General features: G+C 36.8%; 1 protein-coding gene across 1 annotated transcript in view; it reads right to left on the minus strand.

Annotated features, from left to right (window-relative positions):
- Positions 1-24,207, minus strand: part of ARHGAP42 (Rho GTPase activating protein 42) — a 338,134-nt gene that overhangs the window by 45,947 nt on the left and 267,980 nt on the right. Inside the window, exons 9-12 of the mRNA XM_043579877.1 lie at positions 22,260-22,360; positions 20,225-20,334; positions 17,320-17,398; positions 15,460-15,499 (exon numbers count right to left, since the gene is read on the minus strand). Of these exons, the coding sequence (XP_043435812.1) occupies positions 15,460-15,499; positions 17,320-17,398; positions 20,225-20,334; positions 22,260-22,360 (330 nt within the window). The remainder of the gene's footprint in view (positions 1-15,459; positions 15,500-17,319; positions 17,399-20,224; positions 20,335-22,259; positions 22,361-24,207) is intronic.

The raw sequence follows: 24,207 nt of genomic DNA on the forward strand, positions 1-24,207 counted from the left end.
TGGGAACATGCATAATAATGCTTATGAACTCTAGTTCTTTCATTTATAAAATAAGGGAAATGATAACACGTATGTAAAATGAAGAACAAAACCAGGTGAAGCACTGAAAAGCATCAAATAATGTAACAAACCTAATTAAATGCTAGTTTCCTTCTCCATGTGCGCCTTCTATATATTACTGCTATATGCAGAATAATAGAAGAAAAAAGGATAAAAGAAGTCAGTCATTAGTTCTAACCAGATGAAAGAGATAGTAGTTACTCTCTCACGTACTTGCTGTGTTACTAGGCATAGTTTTAACTTCTTTGTATATCCGTTTCCTCTTCTACACAGTAAGGATAATAGAATTTTCTTTGTCAGAGGATTGTTCACAGATAAAATATGTTAACATTTGCCAAGCTCCTAGAATAATGTCTGCAATATAGTAACGACTACAGATGTGTTGGCTATTAGCAGCAGCAGCAGCTGGAAGAAAATATAAATATCTACATACATAAATTATATGTATTCTTTGGGCATGACTAAAGTCATTGGAGCTTCAGGAACTGTCCACCAGGAGTGTTAAAAAGGCATAATACATTACTTATTTTTAAATAATTGGAGCCAGGATAATAATCTGTTTCTTGAAATAAATGTAAACCAGACATAAACCACTCAAGCCCTGTACTCTAGCTGGCCACTGAAAAGCAAGTTGTATATTAAAACATGTCTGTACAAGGTGAGGGAAGATGGTGGCATAGGAGGATGCTGGTCTCACCTCATCTGCTGATCACTTAGATTCCACCCACATTTGCCTAAATAACCCAGAAAACCACCAGAAGACTAGCAGAACGGACTCTCTGGAGCCAGGCATAGACAAGAGGCCCACAGAAGAGGGTAGGAATGGTGGAGAGGTGGTGCATGCTACATGGACTGGCAGGAGGGAGCCGGGGCAGTAGAGGGGCAGCCCGCCCGGCAAGGCAGAGCCCCCAAAGTCTGGCTTGCAAAAGCAGAGGGGCTGGACTCTGAGTTCTGACAGCCAGCAGTACTTAACATCTGGAACATTAAAAGTCAACAACTCTGCTCTTGCAGAGTGGGGAGGGCGAGAGGACACTGTGAGGGAGAGTTGTTGAGCCCCAGAAGATAGAACTCAGCTCATTGGGGGAACAAAGGCGCTGGAAAGCGCCATTTCCCTCTCCCATCCCCCAGCCGAAATTCCAAAGGGAACCAGTTCCCGTCACTAAACTTTCTTTCTCCACAGAAATGCCCAACGCTGTGCTTCTGTGGATCCATCCCTCCAACGGGCCTGCCTCCCTCCTGGTGCTGCAGGGCCCCTCCCACAGGGACCACCAAAGGCAAAGTTAGCTAAGCCTGCCCCTCCTGCCCCTGTGCACCTTGCGGATCCACCTTGGCTAATATTCCCTTGGCCAGATCCCATCTAAACAGCACCACAGCCTGGCAGTATGCAAGTATCCCAGACAACGGCCACACCACTCCACAGTGAGTCCTCCTCCTGGGAGAGGGGAAGATAAGGTACACACCAGACTGACTGTGGCCCCAGCGGTGGGCTGGGGGCAGACATCCAGATTGAACTGTGGCCCTGCTCACCAACACAAGTTACTCCAGCAAGCACAGGGGAAGAGCCCTGCAGTTCTGCACCACTCCAGGGACTATCCAAAATGACAAAACGGAAGAATTCTCCTCAAAAGAAACTCCAAGAAGTAGCAACAGCTAATGAATTGATCAAAAACGATTTAAGCAATAAAATGGAACAACAATTTAGAATAATAGTCATAAAATTAATCACTGGGCTTGAAAAAAGCATAGAGAACAACAGAGAACCTATTGCTACAGAGGTCAAGGGACTAAGAAATAGTCATGAGGAGCTAAAAAATGCTACAAATGAAGTGCAAAATAAAATGGAGGTGGCCATAGCATGAATTGAAGAGGCAGAGGAGGGAATAGGTGAATTAGAAGATAAAATTATGGAAAAAGAGGAAGCTGAGAAAAAGAGAGATTAAAAAAATCCAGGAGTATGAGGAAAAATTAGAGAACTAAATGATATAATCAAATGGAACAATATCCTTATCATATGAATTCCAGAAAAAGAAGAGAGAGAGACAGGGGCTGAAGGTGTAGTTGAACAAATCATAGCTGAGAACTTCCCTGATCTAGGAAGGAAAAGGCATTGAAATCCAAGAGGCACAGAGAATTCCCTTCAGATGTAACTTGAATTGATCTTCTCCAAGACTTATTATCATAGTGAAACTGGCAAAATACAATGATAATGAGAAAATTCTGAAAGCAGCTAGGGATACACATGCTCAAACACATAAAGGGAGACCAATAAGACTAGTGACAGACCTATCTACTGAAACTTGGCAGGCCAGAAAGGAATGGCAGGAGATCTTCAATGTGATGAAGAGAAAAAATATGTGGCTGAGAATCTTTTATCCAGCAAGTCTGTCATTCAGAATAGAAGGAGAGATAAAGGTCTTCCCAAACAAAAACTGAAGGAATTCATCACCATTAAACCAGCACTACAAGAGATCCTAAGGGGGATTCTGTGAGTGAAATGTTGCAAGGACCTGAGTACCAGACACATCACTACAAGCATGAAATCTACAGAAATCACAATGACTCTAAACCCATATCGTTCAATAATAACACGGAATGTAAATGGACTAAATGCTCCACCAAAAGATATAGGGTATCAGAATGGATAAAAAAACAAGACCCATCTATTTGCTGTCTACAAAAGACTCATTTTAGACCTGAGGACACCTTCAGGAGGAAAGTGAGGGGATGGAGAACTATCTGTCATGTTACTGGAAATCAAAAGAAAGCCGGAGTAGCCATACTTATATCAGACAAACTAGACTTTAAATTAAAGACTGTAACAAGAGATGAAGAAGGGCATTATATAATAATTACAGGGTCTATCCATCAGGAAGAGCTAACAATTATAAATATCTATGTGCTGAATACAGGAGCCCCCAAATATATAAAACAATCACAAACATAAGGAACCCTATTGATAAGAATGTGGTAATTGCAGGGGATTTTAACATCCCACTTACAACAATGGATATATCATCTAGACACAGGATCAATAAAGAAACAAGGGCCCTGAATGATACATTGGATCAAATGGACTTGACAGATGTATTTAGAACTCTGCATCCCAAAGCAACAGAATATACTTTCTTCTCGAGTGCACATGGAACATTCTCCAAGATAGATCGCATACTGGGTCACAAAACAGCCCTTAAACTATAAAAGAATTGAGATAATACCATGCACACTTTCAGACCATGATGCTATGAAGCTTGAAATCAACCACAGGAAAAAGGCTGGAAAACCTCCAAAAGCATGGAGGTTAAAGAACACCCTATTAAAGAATGAATGGGTCAACCAGGCAATTAGAGAAGAAATTAAAAAATATATGGAAACAAATGAAAATGAAAATACAACAATCGAAACACTGGGATGCAGTGAAGGCAGTCTTAGGAGGAAAATACATTGCAATCCAGGCCTATCTCAAGAAACAAGAAAAACCCCAAATACAAAATCTAACAGCACACCTAAAGGACTAGAAGCAGAACAGCAGACACCCCAACCCCAGCAGACGAAGAGAAATAATAAAGATCAGAGCAGAAATAAACACTATAGAGTACAAAAAAACCTGTAGAGCAGACAATTGAAACCAAGAGTTGGTTTTTTGAAAAAATAAACAAAATTGATAAACCTCTGGCCAGGCTTCTCAAAAAGAAAAGGGAGATGACCCAAATAGATAAAATCATGAATGGAAATGCAATTATTACAACCAACCCCTCAGAAATACGAGCAATTATCAAGGAATACTATGAAAAATTATATGCCAACAAACTGGACAACCTGGAAGAAATGGACAAATTGCTAAGCACTCACACTTCCAAAACTCAAACAGGAAGAAATAGAAAACTTGAACAGACCCATTACCAGTGAAGAAATTGAATCAGTTATCAAAAATCTCCCAACAAATAAGAGTCCAGGACCACATGCCTTCCCTGGGGAATTCTAGCAGACATTTAAAGCAGACATAATACCTATCCTTCTCAAGCTGTTCCAAAAAATAGAAAGGGAAGGAAAACTTCCAGACTCATTGTATGAAGCCAGCATTACTTTGATTCCCAAACTAGACAGAGACCCAGCAAAAAAAGAGAACTACAGGCCAATATCCCTGATGAATATGGATGCAAATATTCTCAACAAGATACTAGCAAATCGAATTAAACAGCATATAAAAAGAATTATTCACCATGATCAAGTGGGATTCATTCCTGGGCTGCAGGGCTGGTTCAACATTTATGAAAAGCCCACAGCTAATATCATCCTCCATGGGGAAAAACTGAGAGCTTTCCCCCTGAGATCACAAACATGACAGGGATGTCCACTCTCACCGCTGTTTAACAGTGTTGGAAGTGCTAGCATCAGCAATCAGACAACAAAAGGATATCAAAGACATCAAAATTGGCAAAGATGAAAGCAAGCTTTCACTTTTTGCAGATGACATGATACTATACATGAAAAACCCAACAGACTCCACGAAAAGTCTGCTAGAACTGACACATGAATTCAGCAGAGTCACAGGATACAAAATTAATGTACAGAAATCAGTTGCATTCTTATACACTAATAATGAAGCAACAGAAAAACAAATAAAGAAACCGATCCCATTCACAATTGCACCAAGAATCGTAAAATACCTAGAAATAAACGTAACCACAGATGTAAAAGATCTGTATGCTGAAAACTATAGAAAGCTTATGAAGGAAATTGAAGAAGACACAAAGAAATGGAAAAACATTCCGTGCTCATGGATTGGAAGAATAAATATTGATAAAATGTCAATACCCCCCAAGTAGTTTACATATTCAATGCAATCCCAATAAAAATTGCACCAGCATTCTTCTTGAAGCTAGAACAAGCAATCCTAAAATTTGTATGGAACCCCAAAAGAGCCATAAAGTAATAGCCAAAGTAATATTGAAGAAGAATACCAAAGTGGGAGGCATCACAATCCCAGACTTTAGCCTCTACTACAAAGCTGTAATCATGAAGACAGCATGGTATTGGCACAAAAACAGAAACATAGACCAATGGAATAGAATAGAGACTCCAGAATTGGACTCACAAATGTATGGCAACAAATCTTTGACAAAGGAGGAAAGAATATCCAATGGAAAAAAGCCAGTGTTTTTTTTTTTTTTTAAATTTTAACGTTAATTCATTCTTGAGAGACAGAGCATGAGCAGGGAAGGGGCAGAGAGAGGGAGACACAGAATCCGAAACAGGCTCAGGCTCTGAGCTGTCAGCACAGAGCCTGACACAGGGCTTGAACTCACAAACTGTCAGATCCTGACCTGAGCTGAAGTCAGACGCTCAACAGACTGAGCCATCCAGGCGCCCCAGAAAGACAGTCTCTTTAACAAATGGTGTTGGGAGAACTGGACAGCAACATGTGGAAGAATTAAACTAGACCACTTTCTTACACCATTCACAAAAATAAACTCAAAATGGATAAAGGACCTGAATGTGAGACAGGAAACCATCAAAACCCTAGAGGAGAAAGCAGGAAAAAACCTCTCTGACTTCAGCTGCAGCAATTTCTTACTTGACACATCTCCAAAGGCAAGGCAAAAATGAACTATTGGGACCTCATGAAGATAAAAAGCTTCTGCACTGCAAAGGAAACAATCAACAAAATTAAAAGGCAACGAACGGAATGGGAAAAGATATTTGCAAATGACCTATTGGACAAAGGGTTAGTTTCCAAAATCTATAAAGAACTCATCAGACTCCACACCTGAAAATACTCCAGTGAAAAAATGGGCAGAAAACATGAATAGACACTTTTCTAAAGAAGACATCCAGATGGCCAACAGGCACATGAAGAGATGCTCAATGTCACTCCTCATCAACACCACACTGAGATACCACCTCATGCCAGTCAGAGTGACCAAAATGAACAAATCAGGAGACTATAGATGCTGGAGAGGATGTGGAGAAATGGGAACCCTCTTGCACTGTTGGTGGGAATGCAAATTGGTGCAGCCACTCTGGAAAACAGTGTGGAGGTTCCTCAAAAAATTAAAAATAGATCTACCTTATGACCCAGCAATAGCACTGGTAGGAATTTACCCAAGGGATACAGGAGTGCTGATGCATAGGGGCACTTGTACCCCAATGTTTATAGCAACACTTTTAACAATAGCCAAATTATGGAAAAAGCCTAAATGTCCAACAACTGATGAATGGATAAAGAAATTGTGGTTTATATACACAATGGAGTACTACGTGGCAATGGGGAAGAATGAAATATGGCCTTCTGTAGTAACGTGGATGGAACTGGAGAGTGTTATGGTAAATGAAATAAGCCACACAGAGAAAGACAGATACCATCTGTTTTCACTCTTATGTGGATCCTGAGAAACTTAACAGAAGACCATGGGGAAAGGGAAGGAAAAAAAAAAGTTACAGAGAGGGAAGGAGGCAAACCATAATAGACTGTTAAAAACTGAGAACAAACTGAGGGTTGATGGGGGGTGGGAGGGAGGGGAAAGTGGGAGATGGGCATGAGGAGGGCACCTGTTGGGATGAGCACTGGGTGTTGTATGAAAACCACTTTGACAATAAATTTCATTAAAAAAATTAAAAAAAATAAACACGTGTGTATACTTTCATCATACTTCAGTAAATCACAATGAACATACACTTCCTCTCACTGGAAGTGAACAGATTGCAGTATGCTGGGATTACTGTTCACCCATACCTGTTGCCCCTTCTTGCAGAAAAGATTATGTTTCTTAGCTCCATCAAAGGCAAGATTGGCCATGTGATAGACACTAACCAATGAAATATGAATGGAATTAAAAGATGCCACTTTCCAGCAGGCACTAAGTAAGTCAATATGATTCTGCCAATCCTGTTGAGGTCTGGGGAAAGAGGTCAAACAGCATACTCTGTCTCCAAGTTCCTGATGTAGGAGATGGTCACAAAATGTGGTGTTTCTGAAGGAAAATATATTCTGTAATGGAAAACACACAACTTCCTAAAGCCATGAAGAGGTTATTGCATTTAATGTCAGTGTTAATGAGGACTGAACAAAGCAGGTTCTTTATAGCTTAAAGGAAAATTAGGAACTCCAAAGTGTTCAACTGAAATATTAGTTGAAATGGTCCTTACAAAAACAAATCACATCATTAAAGGCTGATAATTTATCATCATTTTTCTTGAATGAAGGACAAGGCACTCCTGCTTAACAGTACAGAGTACCCATCCTATACAGTGGAAATACAGTAGTGAATCAGGACTCAATGCCTGGTTCAGAGCAGGCAGTCCATAAATGCTTATTAATTGATGGCTTGCTAGTTACTGGTTTGCGTATGGGTTGTGCAGGTACCCTTGCTAATGCTTTCTAGAAGGGTTAGAGCTTGGCTAACAAGAGAAAAATTTTGTCAACTCCTCCCCAGATTGCCTACTCCCTGTCCCATATCTCCCTGCTAAAGAAAGGGGCAGAAGGATATGTAAAATACAAATACCACCAAATTCCCAGGAATTGAACACTAAAATATTAATGATACTTGGCTTTCAGAGGTAGAAGTGGAAACAAGCTAACTTAAAGAACTTTATATATTCAATCAAAAGTTAAGTGTAAACATCATTTTTTTTCCTCCGGAAACTATTCAGGGATAAAGCTTTTATTGAAATCCAAATAAAGTTTCTATAAATAAAAATAAAGGTAGTTTAGCAGCATAATAGCTATTAATCTCAACAGAATTCAAACAGCCATGAGGAAATGAAAAAGAATAGTCTTCTATACAGCTAACAAAGCAAAAGTCCTTGTACCTTCAATTTCCTAGTAATTAAAAACCCAGCATGTCCTTACAGATGTAATCTACTTGGCCTTACAGTACCTTCTCAGGGTTGACAAAACAAAGCAACACTTGTCTTTAATTTCTAATTCACTTTTCTAATCTGCCAATTCAGATTAAAAATCAATTTATAACAGATAACTAATATCATATTATCCATGGCTTGAAAGAAACAGAAAAAAGAAATGAGTGCATTTATTGGTGGTTGTGTCCCACACAACCTGTGTCCCACAGGACCATTTGTCTTCTCCCTGCTTCTTAGGAAGCTGTTAACTCTCCACAGCCCTGGCCCAACCTGTTACTTCTTCCTGATCTGCCCATGAAAAGTATTTGAACTATAACCCTCTTCCTGGATCTCAGTGATAGAAACAAAATTATTTGATCACAGGTGTGGGAGAGGATGTGGTGAGGAGGAGGATGTAACCCAGGGACATCTGAGAACTTCCAAAATTAAATTATTTAGACAGTAGTGTGAGGCTCAAAAAATTCATGACAGATGGCAAATGCCTAGGATAAGAAGAATGAGCTCAATTTTCTTTTCTTTATTGTTGGGGAGAACATGTTCCCAAAGCACACATGGGGAAAGTCACCGACAGACAGTGGCAGAAATTGAGAGTTTGGGGGAAATTCTGAAAGTATTTTCTGGTCCAATCATGAGGACATGTAGACATGTACATGAGGACTGAATGTTGAGTGACTGTTATTTATGTGACCAAATCATGACTTTCATTAGCAGAAACATCATTTGAAAGGACTTTTTTCCCATTTACAATACCTGGAATAGAGTAGGTACACAATGGAATACTGATGAACCAAACTGCATGAGAGAATGATAATTTAGTACCTTTTCTCTCACAGTTCTCTTTCTCCAGACCTAGGGTAGAAGGACCAACTGAAAAACCATCACACAAAACATGTTTGAGTGGGGACAAGCCTCAGGGTACCAACAGAGAATGCAGAGCAAGCAAGCCTAGGAAAAGTGACAACTGTCTCTATCTCTTTAACAACTAGTCCCAAGATGAAGATTTTGGGACATAGAAGTTTTTTCACAAAAAATAATTTGCTTCAAACAATATGGTACTGGCACAAAAACAGATACACAAATCAACAGAATAGAATAGAAAGCCTGGAAATAAAGTCAACTTATCTTTGAAAAAGGAGGGAAGAGTTTACAATGGGAAAAAGATGGTCTCTTCAACAGATAGTGCTGGGAAAAATGAACTGCTACATGCAAAAGAATGAAACTGGACCGCTTTCTTACACCATACACAAAAATCAACTCAAAATGGATTAAGGAACTAAATGTGAGACCTGAAACCACAAAAATCCTAGAAGAGAGCACAGCCAGTAATTTCTCCAACATTGGCTGTAACAACATTTTTCTCGATATGTCTTCTGAGGCAAGTGAAATAAAAGCAAAAATAAACTACTGGGACTACATCAAAGCAAAAAGCTTCTGTAGTGCTAAGGAAACAACCAACAAAGCTAGAAGTCTACTGAATGAGAGTATATATTTGCAAATGACAATCTGATAAACGGTTAGCATCAAAAAAATATACAAAGAACTTATATAAGTCAACACCCAAAAACAAATGATCCAATTAAAAAATGGGCAGAAAAGGGGCCACCTGGGTGGCTCAGTTGGTTAACCATCCAACTTCAGCTCAGATTATGATCTCATGGTTTGTGGGATCAGATCCCATGCCGGGCTCTGTGCTGACAGCTCAGAGCCTGGAGCCTGTTTCAGATTCTGTCTCTGTCTCCCCTGCTCATTGTCTCTCTTTTTTCTCTCTCTTTCTCAAAAATGAAATAAACATTAAACATTTTTTTAAAAAAATGGGCAGAAGACATGGACAGACATTTCTCCAAAGAAGACATTCAGATGACCAGCAGACACATGAAAAGATATTTAACATCACTCATCATCAGGAAAATGCAAATCAAAACAATGAGAGATCACCTCACCCCTATCAGAATGACTAAAATAAAAAAAAAATACAAGAACCAACAAAAGTTGGCTAGGATGAGGAGAAGAAAAAGGAACGCTTGTGCACTATTGGGTGGAAATACAAACTGGTGCAGCCACCATGGAAGATAGTATGGAGGTTCCTCAAAAAATTAAAAATAGAACTACCCTATTACCCAGGAATCACACTACTGAGTATTTACCCAAAGAATACAAAAACACTAATTCAAAAAGATATATGTGCCTCTATCTTTATTGCAGTATAATTTACAATAGCCAAACTATGGAAGCAGCCAAAGTGTCCACTGATAGATGAATGGGTAAAGAAGATGTGGTATATATACAGAATGGAATATTACTAAACCATAAAAAAGAATGAAATATTACCATTTGCAACAACATGGATGGAGCTAGAGAGTGTAATGCTAAGTGAAATAAGTCAGTTAGAAAAAGACAAATACCATATGATTTCACTCATATGTGGAATTTAAGAGAGAGAAACTAAGAAACAGACTCTTCACCACAGAGAACAAACATGGTTATCACAGGGGAGGTAGGTGGGGAATCAGTGAAATAGGTGATAGGGATTAAGAAGTAGACTGTGATGAGCACTGGATGATGTATGGGTTTACTGAATCACTATATTGTACACTTGAAACTAATAGAACACTATATGTTGACTAGACTGGAATTAAAACTTAAAAAAATTGAACTACCCTCCAATCCAGTAATCATATTACTGGGTATTTACCCCCAAAATACAAAAACACTAATTCAAAGGGATACATGCACCCATATGTTTACTGTAGCATTATTCTCAATAGCCATATTATGGAAGCAGCCCAAGTGTCCAATGATTCATGAATGAATAAAGAAGATGTGGCATATATACATAAAATGGAATATTACTTAGACATCAAAAGGAATGAAATCTTGCCATTTGAAATGACATAGATGCAGCTAGAAAGTATGTCTAGTGAAATAAATCAGTCAGAGAAAGACAAATGCCATACGATTTCACTCATATGTGGAATTTAACAAACAAAACATAGGAGAGCAAAAGACAAACCAAGAAACATTCTCTTAACTACAGAGAACAAACTAGTGGTTACCAGAAGGGGTGATAGGTGAAATAGGTAAGGATTAAAGGAAGACTTACCATGATGAGCATTGAGTAATGTATAGAATTGTTGAATCACTATACTGTACTCTTGAAACTAATATAACACTGTATGTTAACTCTACTGGAATTAAAATAAAAACTTAGTAAAACAAAAAAAATTGTTTTTTTGAAAGTGGGCTCAAATATGGAGAACTATTGGTGTGTTATTCTTTAACAAAACATACCTAATGGTATAGCTTGAGGGAGAGTTTAGTTCTAATCTTACCTAATAATATCTGTTTAATAATGATAATAGACATTGCTATTCTCAAAGTGTATGCATTCCCAAAGTCTTAGAATTTCAGGAAAAGAATACTGTAGCAAGCATTTTGTACAACCAGAAAAGCATTTGTGGACCAATTTTTCAGTTTTTGTACTTGATGCTTTTTTGTTGTTGTTAAGATGAGTTAAACTTTCCTTCTCTACTGAATTACAGGCTAGTCTTATTTGCAGCATCTATAGTTCAAAAACCACAAAGTCCTGAGATTTTTTCACGTTAGGTTTATAAAAAATAGTCTCGTAACAGTGAAAGAATAGTTTTACTCTTCATTTCATAGTATATCTTCTCTGTATATTCACAGTATGGCTCTATTTTAGGATGCTAGATAGTTTTTGCTCTATTACCATTAGGCTTTTTAGTGAAAGCACAAACACAACCACTTTTAATGGTTGATATTGAAAACACATTTTTACCTGAGGTTTATATTTTGCTATCCTAAGGTTCATTATTAGCCTTATCAGTTCAAAAACACAAACATATCCCATAGAAAACTGAGTTTCCAAAGGATAGCTAGAGCATTTTATGATAAACAGAATCCATCTGAATTACCAAAGCTATAAAGATGCATTTCCCAATTTGGCAAATGAATCAAGACTAGCACTGGTTTCAAATAACAACTGAGAAGTTATTGATGGAAATTGACATAATTCCACTCTGGAAAGTAGTCAAATGTCTAAAAGGAACACAGAGATCTCAAAAAAACAGGATGATATCTAGAAAAATGGTAGAAGAGGTGAACATAAAGATAAAAGCTGCTCTGAACTCCCAATATGATGAGGTTGCTTGATTAATTCAAGATTTAAAAAAGAGGTCTGAGAACTTCACCACCACTGGAATATAATTTTAAACTGAAACAGGTAAAATTCTGGACATGTTGCTAGGAAGAAAACATGACACTTCTTTCAGGTTAAAAAGGACCATATGCTTGAATCTAGAATACTATTAAGTGTTAACGTATATCCTATAAGTTGTTAAATCACTAGTAAAATAGTGGTATATTGATAAGACACATGATAAAAGAGATAAGAGGTAAGATTACAGTCTGAGCAGAGATTCAAAGTTCCATTAATACATTTTAGACCTTGATGTAGTAAAACATTAAAAATTACATGCAAAAATGTTAAATTCTGAGGACCAGGAAAGCCTCTCAACTTGTCTGAGAGGCTGGTCATTTCAGGGAAAGGGACTCCATTGCATGTTGGGTTGAGGAATGTTTAGAAAACCTTGTTCACCTAAGTTGTCAATACCAAAATGTCTACCCCTCAGCTGCAGGGAGCTTATTTCTAGAAGGTACATTTAATCCTGTCCTCCATTAGCCAGAGTTTCTTTTTATTGATGGTACATGCCATTGTCTTGTCTTTTCAATAGAATAGTGATTCTCTTTGGGTGAGAAAATCTGAATCTCCAAGAATGTGGACAAACAATCAGAAACAAGGATGATTTTGGATAAGCTGACTTTATGTCCACATAGTAAGACCTCTTGAAATCACTACGTAATTTTGTGTGTGATTTATTTAGAATGTTTAGAACAGTTAAAGGGATATTAATTTCAGCATTTATAAGTCAATTTATTAGATTACAGAAGATACCACAGGTTTAGAAAGATTATATTAACCAGAATCACAAACTTGTTTTATTAGGGTGCTGCATTTGGGTGAATAAAATTTACTAGTTTTGTAATTATAATTTGTATGTCTAAAAAAGCTTCACTTATTAAATGTATAAATGGGGGAATTCTATCAAAGTTATAAAAACAAAATGAAAACATTTTTAAAAATTAGGGTATTTATACATAAAATAAGATCTGTACATTGATTAAAAATAGGCTGAAAGAAAAAAAATACAGCTTAAGATAAAATAATAAAAATAAAACTTGAAACTAGGGTTAAGATTTATAACTTTGAGCACTACATACTAATGAAGCAAACATAATTATAATATTCTTTTCTATCATCAAAATCTTCCCTTGGGCAATAAAAGCCTACTGGTACTCAGAGCAACAGTAAAAGCAAATGTGTGCTGAGCACACATCTCATGGAAGGCCTGTGTTAAGTACTATGAAGAAGTCTACAAGGTTCTGTCACAAGTTGCTCAGAGAACTAATAAGTCGGATACTAAAACACTATACCAAAAGCAAAATGTGAGAAATGACACAAACACATGGACTGTAGGATAGCTATTTTTCCGAAAAAAACAAAACAAAACAAAACAAAAACATTTTACAATTATAAATGATGGCATAGTGATGTTTCAGGTGGCTAAGGCTACAAGAAAGTAGATTTCTGGAAAAGTCTTTAAGGCACTGAAGAAGCATGATGCCGTTTCATAACAGCATAAGTACATGTGACAACCTACTTATTCAAATTTTCTAATTATTTTACAAACCCTAGTTTCCAGAAATGCATTACTGTTCAAATATATTCTCACTGACTTGACCACGTCCCTATTTAGAGCTTTATTCAATACCATATATAGGTTCAGTTTTTTCCAAAAATTCATCCTTGAGTAGTTCATTTGAATCTAAAAGAACTATCTTTCTTTTGAAAGAAACCAGTATATGAAAAATGAAACCAGTATTAGAAAACACATTTCAAACTCTACTCAAATGCAAATTATACAACATATTGCTCTTTAGGTAACTATTTAGAATGAACATTTGGTACTTATCTGTTGGTTAATATTTCTGTGATTAGATGTAAGCGGGCAATGGAAGATTTTATACTAATCACTTTCCTTGATTTGCAATAAAGAAATGCAAGAGTAAAAACCAGAAATAATTTTCCAAGTCTCTAACATTAGGACTATCTTTTTTTTGAGAGAGACAGAGAGAGAGGTAGAGACAGAGGGAGAGAGAGAATCTTAAGCAGGCTCCACATTTAGCATGGTGCTTGACGTGAGACTCGATCTCACAACCCTGAGATCATGACCTGAGCCAAAATCAAGAGTCGGACACTTAACCAACTGAGCCACTCAGGCATCCCAGGGGTATTTTAAATCATGCTTTTTCTTTTGATAATTTCTGAAATTAATCACTAGGAAGCATTTCATTCATTTAAAGTAATAGGTTTTTTCATACACTTAATATTTATGATTTTCAAATGAATGCTTTCCCAGTTTTTATTTTTACTCCTTTCTCAGGTGCATTTTATTAGCAATTTAAAAATTAGCCTGTTTTAAAAATAAATTTAGACATCATGAAAGAAAGTCAATTGAGTTAAATAAAACTTGAAATTGCTTTAGAAGATGTATACATAACCTTAGAAATAAATATACAGACTAATTTTAAATGTCAAATAATATGACTACATAAGGTACATATGAAAATATTCTAAAATAACCAAGGGTAAAAGGTGGAAAGAAGGTAGCAGATGATTAAGGAGGATTGAGAATGTTATGGAAAAACACATAAAATGTGTTTAATAAGAATGTTTTGCTACTCAGGACTCAGCAATTCTACATTGAGAAAACAGGTTTTCCTATATATCCCATGTGTTATGGACAATGTCTTATAACATCACACTCTTGGGTACAAAGTATTCATGTCTTTAGTCTTGTCAATGGCACAGAGAAACTAAAATAAAGAAGCCCTCACTGCCATTAAAAATATTTTAAAAATCAACTAAATATCAACTGCTTCAAATCTCTTCCTGGGATAAAGCAAGGTACACACCTATAAGTAAATAAACACCAAATAAGTAAAAACTAATTTTGGTTACTAAAACACCAGTAATTTAGGGGCGCCTGGGTGGCGCAGTCAGTTAAGCGTCCGACTTCAGCTCAGGTCATGATCTCGCGGTCTGTGAGTTTGAGCCCCGCGTCAGGCTCTGGGCTGATGGCTCAGAGACTGGAGCCTGTTTCTGATTCTGTGTCTCCCTCTCTCTCTGCCCTTCCCCGGTTCATGCTCTGTCTCTCTGTCCCAAAAATAAATAAACGTTGGAAAAAAAAAATTAAAAAAAAAAATAAAACACCAGTAGTTTAATGCCTTTGACTTGAGAAACTTCTCTGAATGAAAGTTTTAAATTTGCTTCACCATCAGACTTATGATATGTTTCTATTATTTTCCCAGAATTAACTCTTAATATCACATAATACTTTTGTGATAAAAAAGAAAAAAAAAACTATGATAAAATTTTAAATAATTATTAAAGTGACTTACTTTCTTCTTTCTTGCTAATAATGGCAGGCAGGGTGTAAATCTGAAAAACAAAGGAAGTCTGATCAGTTAATGACCCAGCACAGAAACAGGGCGATATTGGTACAATGATACACAAAATGAGTATCTTGATTTCAAGATCTTACAACTAGTATGTCCATACAGCCATTTCCCTACCCTATCAACCAACCTTGCTTCCCAAGCCTTTCCATCATGGCTATCCAGCCCTGGGCAAAGTTCTAGCGCTTTCCATTTGATTTATATATCTCATTCTATTACCCAACATGATGCATAGTATGTATTCCTTCTTCAGGAAGGATTTCATGACAGATTTTACCAGATTGCTGCTTCCTCAAATTATCTCCTTAGCGTTTTGTTCTCAACATGTACAACCTTAACTTGTACTTGAGCTATCACATTGTCTTCTAAATTTGTTTTAGGTCACAGCTTACCTCTCAACTATTAGTGGCAAAGAGTCAAGTCCTTTTGTTTTACGTTTTAATCTGTAATTGGCTGATACTTTTGTAAGTTATAATAAAATTAAAACATAATAAACACTATAAAGAATAGGCGCAGAGTCCAAAATTTTTATTATTAAACTCAATAGGTGTAAAATGACTACTTCTAATTGCTATAAAATTTTCCAGATGCTAAATCATACTTTCTGCACTCATTTTATTGTGGATTGGTAACAGTTTGAGGGATGGCCTCAAAGCCTAGGGTCCACACTTTATATAGTTCTGTTGTTGCACAGGTACTCTGCACCAAGGTTGTTCACAAATTATTTGCCAACTAAAGGATAGTTTTCAATGGATAGGGCAGGGCCTCCTATTTTCTCTGTGTGCTCATACCTCCAACCATCCAATGTGGTGTTCTTCATAAAGAAAACAGACAGTGATCGATGATTTATTCCTTTTTACATCAGCCTCCCTAATAATTTTAAGTAAATTATCATGGCCACATCAAAATAACTATTAAAACAGTGAAGATATGGATGGGAGGGAAAATGTCAAGCCACAAGGCAGTTTTACCAAATGAGACTTTTTTTAAATATGAAATTTATTGTCAAATTGTTTTCTATACAACACCCAGCGCTCATCCCAGCAGGTGCCCTCCTCAGTACCCATCTCCCATCCCCCATAAACCCTCAGTTTGTTCTCAGTTTTTAAGAGTCTCTTATGTTTTGGCTCCCTCCCTCCCTAACCTTTTTTTTTTCCTTCCCCTCCCCCAAATGAGATTTTTAAACAATGATATAGACCACAGGATTAGTTCTTACCCTAAACCTTTGCTCATCACACTGATCATAAAGCCTAACACAGGCCTTGCAAAGAGTGAGGACTTTATTATTAACTGAATAAAATAATCAAATCAGTACAGCCAAGTTCATGGTAAGTAATTTGTTAAAAAGTAATTTTAGGATTTTAAATTAGTCCTGGAAGTTATCCTGAGAAACAAATTAGAAAGTTGGTGTTATGTACCAGTGAGACAATACCAGAAAAACAGTTAGAGTCTCTACTCCTCTGATTTGCTGTATTAATATTTTCAAATATACTACAGACAAAAAATCCGGATATACTTTGTAATTAGAACGATAAAATCTAAAAAAAAAAAAAATTAACATTTTTAACATTATTTATTTATTTATTTATTTATTTATTTATTTATTTATTTGAGAAACAGAGCAGGAGCAGGGGAGGGACAGAGAGGCAGACAAAGAATCCGAAGCAGTCTCTAGGCTCTGAGCTGTCAGCACAGAGCCCAACACAGGGCTCAAACCCATGAACTGTGAGCTAAGCTGAAGTCAGACACTTAATCAACTGAGCCACCCAGGTGCCCCTAGAACAATAAAATCAAAATTCTTACTGGTTCTTTCCCATCCATGGCTTCGAGCCAGAGTTTCCGATTAGCTTCTGAGAATGCCTGTAATGTGATGATTCCATGCCTATTAAAAACAAATGTTTTATATATTTAATTTATTTCTGTTATGTCTTCACCCATTTATTATTTTTTTGTGGTTTTAAAAGTAAAGGTAAAATTTTAAGAAAAAGCAGGAAAGAAAAAAATGAAAAGAGAGGAAAAAAAGAAAAGAGAAGAAAAAAAGAATTTAAAAAATGAAAAGAAAAAGACTTATGGTTCCTTTTAGAAAAATTACTATGAGGACACACACACACACACACACACACACACACACACGTTTAATTCTAATGGCTGCAGGTAGTAAAATCACTGGTTTAGGTATGACTGCCTGAAGGAGGCTAGTTTCAAACTCTTTCCTCTGAAATGGCCAAAAAGCATTCACCAAAGTCCAGAACCACCTAAACATTCTCCAATATTAGAATGATTAAGATTATGACCCCAATGTGGTACAATCTAGTCACTAAAAATAATTTCAATGAGAATATAGTAATATGAAAAGTTTCATACCATACCTAGTTAATTATTAAGAAGACATTAAAACCAAAGTGTTTATATCATGATCACAATATTAAAATTAATTCATTTAGGGGCGCCTGGGTGGCACAGTCGGTTAAGCGTCCGACTTCAGCCAGGTCACGATCTCGCGGTCCGGGAGTTCGAGCCCCGCGTCAGGCTCTGGGCTGATGGCTCAGAGCCTGGAGCCTGTTTCCGATTCTGTGTCTCCCTCTCTCTCTGCCCCCTCCCGCATTCATGCTCTGTCTCTCTCTGTCCCAAAAATGAATAAACATTGTAAAAAAAAAATTAAAAAAATAAAAAATAAAAAAAAATAAAATTAATTCATTTAAAAACAATTTTTCCCATGTACCCATTCTGAAATAGTTACTTGAGGATACATACACACTTCAAGAGAGAAAGAGTAAGAAAAGGGAAGGAGGAAAGCAATATAAGACAGAAAAAGACAGGAAATCCAGAAATAGTAAAATTGATCTAGTTAACTGCAAATTATCCAGAAAATAAATTTGAACAGGAAATTAAAGGGCTCTGTGAAGAGATACATTGAGGAGGAAATTTCATTTAAATATTGTATGATTAAAAACCAGTATGACTTAAAACTGTGACGAAGGCATATTATGCCTTGTGTAAACAGGAAAATAGATCATTGGAATGACAGGAAAAAGAAAAATGTATGTGAAGATCGTGATCACTTGGTCTTAGAAAATCTAAGCCAGTATAAACAGAAATAATAAAATAATAATCAATATTCGTTGGCTGTTTATTATGTGCCAGGCACTATGTTGTAAATGTTACCTTTCTTATCTCATTTTATCCTCATAGGAACCCTTTGAGGTGACTACTTATTATCCTTATCCTTACAGATGAGCAAACTAAAGCAGAATTTAACAATGTGCCTCAGGGTTACAGAATCAAAAAGTGCTGCTGAAATAAAGAAAAATCACTAGCATTTTTGTATTTGTGTACATAGAAAATACAGAAGTTCCTACCACAAACTATTAAAACCAATAAGGAGCTCAACAACTATGCTGGGTATAGATTGATATATTAAAAAGATTAATAGCCTTTCTATCCATGAGCCTCAAACATTAGGAAAAAAATATAAACTAATGAATTCTATTCAAAATTGCAATAAAATGAAGAGACTCAAGAATAAATCTAAAAAAATATGTAAAATATTCAAAAAGAGTTCAACTGTCCATCAATTAATTAATAACTTCAATGCTACTCCAAATCAAAAACCCCAAAGGATTTTTGTGGAGACAAAGGGAAACTTAATAAGCAGATTCATAAAATGCAAAACCACAGGGCCAAAATATTTAATACAATTAAAAAAAATTTAACGTTTATTTATTATTGAGAGACAGAGAGACACAGAGAGTAAGCAGGGGAGGGGCAGAGAGAGGGGGAGACACAGAATCCAAAGCAGGCCCCAGGCTCCAAGCTGTCAGCACAGAGCCCGACGCGGCTCTTGAACTGACAAACTGTGAGATCCTGACCTGAGCTGAAGTCGGTTGCCCAACCAATTGAGCCACCCAGGCGCCACTATTTAAAGAAGCATAAAAAATGGGGGCCTTGCCCTACTCAGTAGTTATAAGCGACATATATGTAAACTATAGTTTATAAGAGTATATAGAATAAGCATTTTAAACAGTGCATTCACACAAAGCTACAGTATTCAGAAAAGTATGGTAGTAATGCAGGGGAAGAGAAATAGATTGTGGAATAGAATAGAGAGAAAGAAGTATATCTGTCCATATTTAGTTTCTGTTCTTCTTGTATTGATACAAGGAAAAAAAAAGTAGAGCTAAATATCCCCATTAGACTATAAACTCACATGTGCAACATTTATGTCTCTCCCAATGTCCCAACGTCCAGAACGGTGCTCTGCCCAGAGGAGGCACTGAATTTCACTGGCTGAAGGAAACTAATGCCATTCCCAGCTCTGTCTTATTATTCCTTGGAAGCAAGGCTACCAGGCTTCAAAAGTCCACAAAAAGGCTTACCCAGGCATGGTGAACAATGTTGTCAGGATCATTCATAGTAACGAGAACTCAAGTCCACCACAAATCCCTTAATGTAGTCATTTATGTTGATTTCCCAAATTCTTCTTTGAGTGATGTTGCTTTTTGCTAGCATTCTGTGTCTGATTTATTTATTGAATGCCTCATGCAATATATATTTGTTGAATAAATACATAAAAGAATGAAATAAATATGCATACTGTTTTTAAAGACTGAAAAAACAAGTACCTGTATACTGTTTCATACTTATATCTAAACACAGAAACAAATAATTTAGCATATTAAAAATATAAAGTAAAAATAAAACCTCAAACCTTTCAACTACTTCTATGTCAAAGCAGAATCGTTTGTCAATTGAATCTGTCTTCCGTCGGATACAAGATTTCAATTTAAACATTTCTGGTGAACCAGTAACAAGGCCATTCTGAAACAAGACGAGGAACACATTATTGACGTGATGACAAGGGCAACTGAAAAATATTAAATATGCCATCTAAGGTTGCTTCCATTAAAATGTTAATTTAAAAAAAAGTTAACTTAAAGGTTATATATAAAGGTCATAATCACATCCTGTCCTCTGAATACAGACTTTTTGCCTAATGTTAACTGCTCAATTATAATACAAACTGTTTTTTAATAAATTAATCACATATACTCATATTACTTTAATAATTTTGTGGCATGCTTGTCTAGTGGTCTTAAATACTTAAACTTATGTTAAATAGCTCTACAATGTACATTGTTTAGAACTTCAGATTTACAGAAGGTGTTATATCACAGTTACCTTAATGTCACAATTAGATATACAGAATGCTTGTCAGGATACAACACTGTTGCTCTGAATCAAATGCCCAAGGTTGCTAAGAGATTAGTATTGTTTATCTGTGTGTGTGTGTGGGAGGGGGCACACATGTGAGCAAGTATGTGTGCACGTGTGTGTGTGTGTGTGTGTGTGTGTGTGTGTGTGTGTATTAAAGTCTTATAGTATTAAATGATAATTGGTTCAAAGTCTCAGGAGAGCTACCAAAATAATACATTTCTAGTATTTGCTTGCTATAAATGTATGGCTTTCATACACAACACATGACTGCTCTGCCGATAACCAACTGCTGTTCTACTAGTGAAACCACAACTGTTTGGATAAGATCCAACACAAGCTGAAGCTGTAAGAATTCTCTTCTATATACCTGAGACACCAGTCATCTTAAGGGGAATGTTTACCTAATGTCTGGTTAATTCTACTATCTTTGGTTACAAAGATCATAGATTTATTTATTAGCAGAAGTTTGGCTTGGTCTACTTGTTAACAGCTCACTGACTGTCACATAAGTGGGCTTTCAGGCAACATCTTTTCTTATGAAACCTTTAAAGTACAAACTAGCATGATTACAGCACTTAACTTCTCATGATGGCAGGAACTGAAGGTTACTTTTGCTCTGGTATGTTCTCCTTTATATTCTGTCTCTCCATTTGAATTATTAGACTCTATTGAATGCCCAAGCACAATAAGTTTCAGCTGATGTATTTGAGTATATATCTAAGTTAGATCAACATTTACCTCTGCTATGATCTATACCACAAATTAGCCAGGTGAGTCACTTACCTCGATTTTCTAATCTTTCAAAATAAGGCTAGACTAAATAATCTTTAGGATAACTCTCAGCTCTAGGATTCTTAGATGATATGGCTTTAAATTATCTAATTCTTAAGTCCAGTCACTTGCCATATTCATACCATAACTCACAAAAAGATTGTAACCTCTACACAATAAAGGTGCTGCACTCTGTAGCAGTAGCACTTCCTTATATAAAGTACACTTTGTTCTATATTGTTCACTAGCCATGCGAGACATTCAGTGACCAATTTACTTTTGGGGTAAATGGGCATCAATTGATTCTTCTGAGAAAGTTTGCTGGCCAGCATTTCAGTAAACAGCACACAGTTTAGAAGAGGAAGCAGCATGCAGGGGCAAAAGGCAGCCTCCACAGAGGCCACCTGGAGGAAAGATGCAGAGTCCTTGAGCCTGGTCCAGCCACCAACAGGCTCTACTGGGCTGCCAGCTACAAACAACTCTGCTGCCAGGGATATGGGAGGACACCTCTGTGGTCTCCTGAAGGATCCCTACATTGAACTCCACTCTTATAAACATTCCATGAGAAGATAAAGGAAAATCCTGGCCACTCTTTCAAGTCATCAAGATCACTGAACTTTGAGAAGACTTTTTTTGACTTTTTGATTTTTAAAAATTGTTTACATGTTTACTAGAAAAGCAAACAAATGTGATTTTTTTTTTGCTTTGTTTCCATTACTTAACTAATAAACTCAGTTTTTTAAAAAAAGAAAACTCACCATTTTCCCACTGGATTTCATTTCTGAAACACTCATTGTAAATGTTTTACTTCCCTTATCATATGTACAATAATGTTTAATCCATGTAAAACCAAGCGGCCCTGATGTAAGGAAACAAACATTACAGACTGTTAATAAATGATTTGTGTCTAAGTTTGTACAGTTTTTGAGGCTATGATACACAACTGAGTATCTCCATAGGCCATGAAAGTTTAGAATATTTACTGTGAGAAAGGCCAGTGTTGGGGAAGAGTGGTATGGGGTAAAGTGTCTTGGAATCAAACGTGGCTTTACTTGCAGCACTGATACTCCTTTGTAGCTCAAGAGTTACATTACCTCTGAATTTCAGTTATCTCAGTAAAAGTGACATATCTTACATTCCAAAGAGGTAGGAACAATGAGAAATAGCCTGAGTTACTATAACTGATATCCTTACTTATATCCTTGTTCTTTACTCTCAAAACTGCCAGAAACTCTACTAAAACTTTAGCCAGGTAATTTCATCAACTTTGCTTATAACCCTCCAGTGGTTTCCCACTTCACTCCAGGTAAAAACCAAACAGCTGGGGTGCCCAGGTGGCTCAGCAGGTTAAGCATTCAACTTCAGCTCAGTCATGATCTCACGGTTTGTGAGTTCAAGCTTTGCGTCAGGCTCTGTGTTGACAGCTGAGAGCCTGGAGCCTGCTTGGGATTCTCTGTCTCCCTCTCTCTCTGCCCCTTCCCCGCTCATGCTCTGTCTCTCTCTGTCTCTGTCTTTCTCTCAAAAATAAACATTAAAAGTATGAATAGTTCAAAAAGGACTCAAAAAACAAAAGACGAAGAACCTATTACTATACACAATGGCCCTACATGTTCTGGCCCCTCATTACTGATCTGTCCTCGCATCTTACCACCTTCTGCCTTATATACTCTATATACTCTGCTCTAGGTACACTGCCCCTCCCCCTTGCTGATTATTGAACAGAGAGAATGCATTTCTACCCCAGGGCATTTGTACACCCTGTTCTTCTTCCAGCCTGAACTACTTTTCCTTCAGTTATCTGCATGGTTTGCATCGTTACTTTCTTCACATCTTTTCCTAAATGACACCTTTATAATACAGCCTTTCCTGCAGAGGTATCTAACATCTCAACACTCTTACCTTGATATTTCTTATATCTCTCTAGCTTTATTTTCTTCTTGGCAGTTATCACTATCTAAAACATGATAAGTTTTATGAATTTATTCTATTTATTGTTTGTTTCTGCCACTAGACTATAAAGCTCTATACAGCAGGAACATGTGTTGTTCTGCTCACTAGTTAGTATATTCTTTTCTTTTCTTTTTTTTTTTTTTTGAGAGAGAGAGAGACAGAGAGAGAGACAGAGACAGAGACAGAGAGTGCACATGTGAGTGGGGGAGAGGGGCAAGGAGAGAGAGAGAGAGAGAGAGAGAGAGAGAGAGAGAGAATCCCAAGCAGACTCCACACTCAGCACCAAGCCTGATGCGGGGCTGGATCCCACAACCCTGAAATAAAGAATCAGAAAGAAAGAGAGAGAGAGAGGGAGAGAAAATCCCAAGCAGACTCCACACTCAGCACCAAGCCTGATGCGGGGCTGGATCCCACAACCCCAAAATAAAGAATCAGATGCTCAACCAACTGAGCCACCCAGGTGCCCCTTACTAGTATATTCTTAATCCTTAGAACAGGCCCAGACATTAGCTGTCTCTCAATAAATACTTGACAAATGAATGAAGGAATTAATCATTCATCTTTCTAAGACCTCATTGAACTTGGAGTTATTTCCTCTTACCACTAATCTGAAAAAAGTGAACTCAACTCCTTAAAGTAAAAATAACATTTAATTTTCATTTAAAAGAAAGCTATATATGTATAGTGCTCATTTTTACCCCTATAAATACTGTGCAACTCTTTCCCATAGCATACCATATTATTCTCCTATATTCT

Source organism: Prionailurus bengalensis, chromosome D1 (genome assembly GCF_016509475.1).
Source record: "Prionailurus bengalensis isolate Pbe53 chromosome D1, Fcat_Pben_1.1_paternal_pri, whole genome shotgun sequence".
Taxonomy (NCBI): Eukaryota; Metazoa; Chordata; class Mammalia; order Carnivora; family Felidae; genus Prionailurus; species Prionailurus bengalensis.